Below are 5,052 nucleotides of genomic sequence, written 5' to 3' on the forward strand. Positions count from 1 at the left end.
TAACGCGGCGAGTGGCTCTCGGACGGGTGACAAGATGGTTGCGAACCGCTAGTTTGAACACCGACGTTCTTCCAGTTGCGAGAGAATTCGGGAAAAACAGGGCCTCGAAATTATTCGCGCGAAAGACGTCTCTGTCGACCCTCCCCCTCTTTCTCGGCGTCTGAGAGGCCAACATCGGAAGACCAGTAGTGACGTGAATCATACGAATCTATGTCCGTTTGTACATAAATATATATGGCAGCATACACGCACCCTACGCATTGCGCGCGGTTTCATATGTCGCTCTTTACACGGCTTTCGATACTTAATTCTTAGAGATTTACTTAAAGGCAGCTCTTTACACATACATACACATACACACACACACACACACACACACACACAGTTTTCACACGTATAATATGTATATATAGACTGATAGAAGGAAAACAAGGCAACGTTGGAGTGTATATCTTATAGTTGGAGAGATACTAGGGCAGATAGTTTTCGTGACATGCATGGCTGCATGTAGAGTTTCAAGACACGAGAGCCTCCGAAGCGAAAAAGTCACTATCGATCTTTGGACGCGATTCTTAAAGTACGCTTTTGCAAGATGTCACGGAAGATTAGGAAACTTAGTTTGTCAACGCTAATTTGATGGATCTAAAAGTAAAAAGAAAAAAACGTCGCGAGTTACGATAACGCTATTTTCTGAGGCCCACGTGTATAGTGGTTTTACACGGTAGTACGTGTGCGCGCGCGCCTTTGTCCTGATCTGAGAGAGAAAGAGAGCGAAAGAGAAAAAATGAGAGAGAAAGAGAGACGATTGGTTGGAGCCATTTGAATGAATGAAGGCAAAAGACGATCGAAAGACGGAAGGTGGAAGCGTGACAGAGGGAGTGAATGGAATCAAAAATTTCATTGTAGCTCGTTTTTGCAGAGTTCAGAATTTCGCGTAGACAGTAGAATAGACGCTGGCGTGTCGTTGCATCGGCGTTGCTCGGAAGGATCTCCCGATATCCGAGTTAACAAGTTTCGCGGACGAAATGGAGACGAGTGTCCTGGATCCTTTCGGGGACGCGGGTCGGAACGAGGGACGAGTAATATATGATCGCGAGTAATAACGCGAAACAGTTCCAAGATATCGAGCCGACTGTTCGAGCCGCACTATAAATTCGAGTGTCGGAATCTACTTGAAATTTTCGCGTATTTCGAAAAATTCTCGTAATAAGTAGAAGAAGGTAGAACATCTCTGTTTCTCGTTCCCCGATAATACGGCCGATGCAACGTACGGCCGAGCTTGATCGAAGGTTCGGCATACTCGCCGCCGAGCGGCGCGTAAATCGAACGTTCTCCTTAGAGAGTGAAGCGCGAAGCGAAGCGAGTCTTCTTTTTTTTTTTTCTTCTTTTTTTTTTCTACCGGGTATCGAGGCGAGGCTTAGTGACCAATGACACGCTATTTTGTCGCCATCCTGCAGGGGATAAAGACAGAGGGCTAAAAATCAATTGCAAAACAAAAAACAAACAATCGAAAAACATGACGCAGGGCAAGGCATTGGCTGGGGGGCCAGGCGCGGCGGGATGGATGCAACAGCGCGAGGCGGTGCCCGAATTTCCGCCTCTCCACGATTCAGCGGACTCTGATTCCGACCGGGAAAACGAAAAGCGGCCGCGTGTCTAAAGACTCACACTCGTGTTTTCTTTCTTCCCCCTCATCCTTCCTTCCGCGAGGCGGAACACACACGCGCGCGCGCGACGTGTTAGGCGAGAGAGAGAGAGAGAGACTGTACGAGCGATGCGTGCAAAGAGGAGCGAGCGGAGCGAGCGTGCGTGCGTGCGAGCGAGCGATTAAACGAGAAACCAACATCACATACAGCAACGCAATCCCAATCGACAAGACACAACACGACACAACATGGCACACGCCACAGGGTGAAAGAGAAACGTATACGAAATATATGATATATATACACGGTCCGTTCTGCTGGTGTTCCTAACAAGTAGTGTTCGTTTTCAAACTCTTCGAGCAACTCTCTTCTCGTTTTGATTCTGTATCAGAAGGAAGAAGGATACGTGCGGACGTACGCGTGGACCGTCCGAGCTCATCGCAGAAGGCAGGTGGCAAGCTCGGAACTCGGAAGATGACGGAGCGATTAAGTCGTCTGGCTGTTGTTCGTTGTCAACTAATGTATACGCGAGCGTGTATCTCGGTGCTCGGGGATCGAAGAGAGATCATCGGTCGTGAAACGCGATTAAAGCGCGTCTCCGTTCACGTATCCTTTGTTATCCGGGACTATGGCGGACTATGTCGAGCAATTTTTCGCGAGAGATCGCGTGCTCCGAGAGAGGCGAGGCGCACAGAGCGAACGGAGGAAAGTGAACGGTGAGAGGAAAAAAAAAAATAAAAAATACGCGAGCGACAAAGGCGGTAGGTCAGTGTGCTCCTCCTTACGGCGGAAGTCCGTTTCTCTGAAGACAATAGGTCGACGTACACGCGTCTAGCTAGGGAGAGAGCGTACACAGACCAATCACATTTACAACTGCTACAACAAGGACGCGGCGTTTCCAAGCCTCTCTAATTTCAGTGAGATTTTATTGTTAAGACCAAAAGTATTCCATCATGATTATTTTATTTGTACGACGTCAAATAATTGTGACATCATCGGCACCGGAGGATATCTTTACTTTTTTGTAGTTTTATTTATTTATTTTTTTTTTCTTTTAATAAATTTAATCGATTTTTTTTTAATAAGCTTGATGAAGATCCGTTTGGAGACTGCAGTCTTTTTTTCTTTTTTTTTTTGGAAACGCTGTGCGTAAACATCATTTTTCACAACATATGAACACGGCTCTTATGTTAATGTCTTGTTATTCGTTCCCGACATGTTAATCTTATTCTTATGTAATGCTGGCGAATGTCTTTTACGTTCTGAACCCTGTACCCTTTATTTTCTAAGTTGAGCTTTAAAATGCAATCACGATCCTTTGCACGTTGCGTACGCTGAGAGGTTCGAATTCGCTGAGGAAATAAAAAGTCGACTTTCTGTTTCAGTCAACGTGACGCTACGAATACTTCGAAATATTCTTTGATTGATCAGTCAGTTAAAATTTTTTCTTCCAATTGATCAACGAAATGCTTCAAAGCCTTTGTGAGATTCTAACTGCACCTTTATAGTCACGAGGGATCCGCGAAAAGAATATATTTAGGCTGGCATTCATAGTCGATTCTTATTTCAAAATCGACTTAAATAATTTAATATCTAATGAGCTTTCTACAATAAGCTATAATTTCTAATATACTTTCTATAATTACTTAAGTTTTAAGTCTTAAGCCATAAGAAATTGACTGATCGTAGTCGATTATTCTTCTTACATTCGACTGTGACTGGTCAATTTCTTATAGTTTAAGACTTAAAGCTTAAGCAATGACTTATTGTAGAGAGCCCATTAAGATGATAATACGGCTTATGATATCTTAAGACTGTACTTAAATATAAGAACGACTATCGAATACCAGCCTAATGTCCGTTTCCACCAATGTAGATTAACTTTAATCTCCGGTTCAACTTATTCTTCGTCTTTTTCTAATCTTTAGAACTAAAAGAAAGACGAGGAGTAAGTTGAACCGAAGATTAAAATTCAACTACATTGGTGGAAACGGGCGTAAGAGTTGATTCTTAGACTTGCGTTGATTTTATATTTGTGTCGATAACAGTTGGACGACTTTAATGTCAAAAAGTTCTGAGAATTCTTAGAATTCGCTCTCGGGATACGTTCCCAGGAATCGAAGTTCCTGGAAACACCACGCATATGTCTCCGCCGTAGAAAACTTCGACGTGGCTCGGAGTTCCGAACTTATCGGCCTATTTCTAATCGCTCGCGTCTCGAATTCGACAACGCGGGGCATTGATCAAGGATCGCGATTGCGTTGGAAAATCGATGTGCATGACTGTATTTCCGCGAACGGATCGGCTTAAATTTTCCCTCCCATCCCTCCCCCCCCCTCTTTTTTTTGTAATTGCACTACCGAGCACGAAAGTCTCATTAAATTTGTTTCTCTTCAATTATCCTTTCGTCTTTATCGATTTTGTCACCCACGACACACACACATACACACACACACACACACACACATATAGAATGTTGAATCCGAAATCGACAGCGAAAAAGGCCTTTGGAAAAAAAGAAAGAGAGAGAAGTCGATCGTCCGGTTTTCATGACGTCGACGGACAAAAATCCTAAGCGCGGCCGATCAATCGGATTCGACACGTGATTGCGCCTGTCTACCCCTTAGTTGGCCGTACGTACGTAGGTACATATGTATTGTGTATACGTATATATTATACATGTGTATAAAAAATATATATATTATATATACATTCTATACTTTCGTATATCTGTATACCTCGCACGCTACTCCGCGTGCGGCGGGAAAAGAGATCTCTTGTTGTAACGAACCGAGCAGAGGACGCACGAGGATTGCGTTTCGAGTGGAGAAAAAAGAAAACCAAAAAAAAAAAAAAAAAAAAAACAAAGAGAGAAAGATACGTGAGCGCGCGCGCGTGCACAGTTGCCTGAGGACAAGTCGGGACCTTTCCCGGATAAAACGAAACGGTTCGTTCGCCGCGGATGTATATATACGCGTCTGCATCGAGTCGGGATCGTTTGCGAGAACGTTTCCGACGACGAGGCAAGGGAGAGAGATGGGTCCCTCTTTGCGAATCTTCTCGGACGATCTTTTTTCACGCCACTGTGAATTCGTGCGCGTACACGATGCCGGATGCTGTTTGCTTTCAGGAGCTGTCGCCTTGAAATCCTTAGGAGAAACGCAGGAAGAACGCATACTGACAAACTTAAAAAAGAAAAAAAAAAGAAAGAAAGCGAGAGAGAGAGAACTTGCGTGCGTGTATGTGTGAGTGCGAGAATGAGCGAAGAAGAAAGAGAGAGAGAGAGAGAGAGAGAGAAAGCGGAAAAGAATATGAATACGAGACCGCGTTGTTATCGCGAATAACGCTCGCGCAATCCGATCACCTCACTATCTGTGATCCGAGGCTCGCCTTTGAACGGCGAGTA

General features: G+C 44.3%; 1 protein-coding gene across 5 annotated transcripts in view; it reads left to right on the top strand.

Annotated features, from left to right (window-relative positions):
• LOC108746328 (homeobox protein extradenticle) overlaps positions 1-4,839 on the top strand; it is a 52,474-nt gene extending 47,635 nt beyond the window's left edge. For 3 of the 5 annotated variants that reach the window (XM_018483053.1, XM_018483044.1, XM_018483096.1), the window contains one exon: positions 1,526-3,186. In XM_018483053.1, the coding sequence (XP_018338555.1) occupies positions 1,526-1,660 (135 nt within the window). In that variant the 3' untranslated portion in view covers positions 1,661-3,186. Of the gene's footprint in view, positions 1-1,457; positions 3,187-4,776 lie in introns of those variants that run through there. The other 2 variants (XM_018483078.1, XM_018483062.1) reach the window with 2 other exon arrangements.
• Positions 4,840-5,052: the final 213 nt, after the last annotated feature.

Source organism: Trachymyrmex septentrionalis, unplaced genomic scaffold (genome assembly GCF_001594115.1).
Source record: "Trachymyrmex septentrionalis isolate Tsep2-gDNA-1 unplaced genomic scaffold, Tsep1.0 scaffold107, whole genome shotgun sequence".
Lineage (NCBI taxonomy): Eukaryota > Metazoa > Arthropoda > Insecta > Hymenoptera > Formicidae > Trachymyrmex > Trachymyrmex septentrionalis.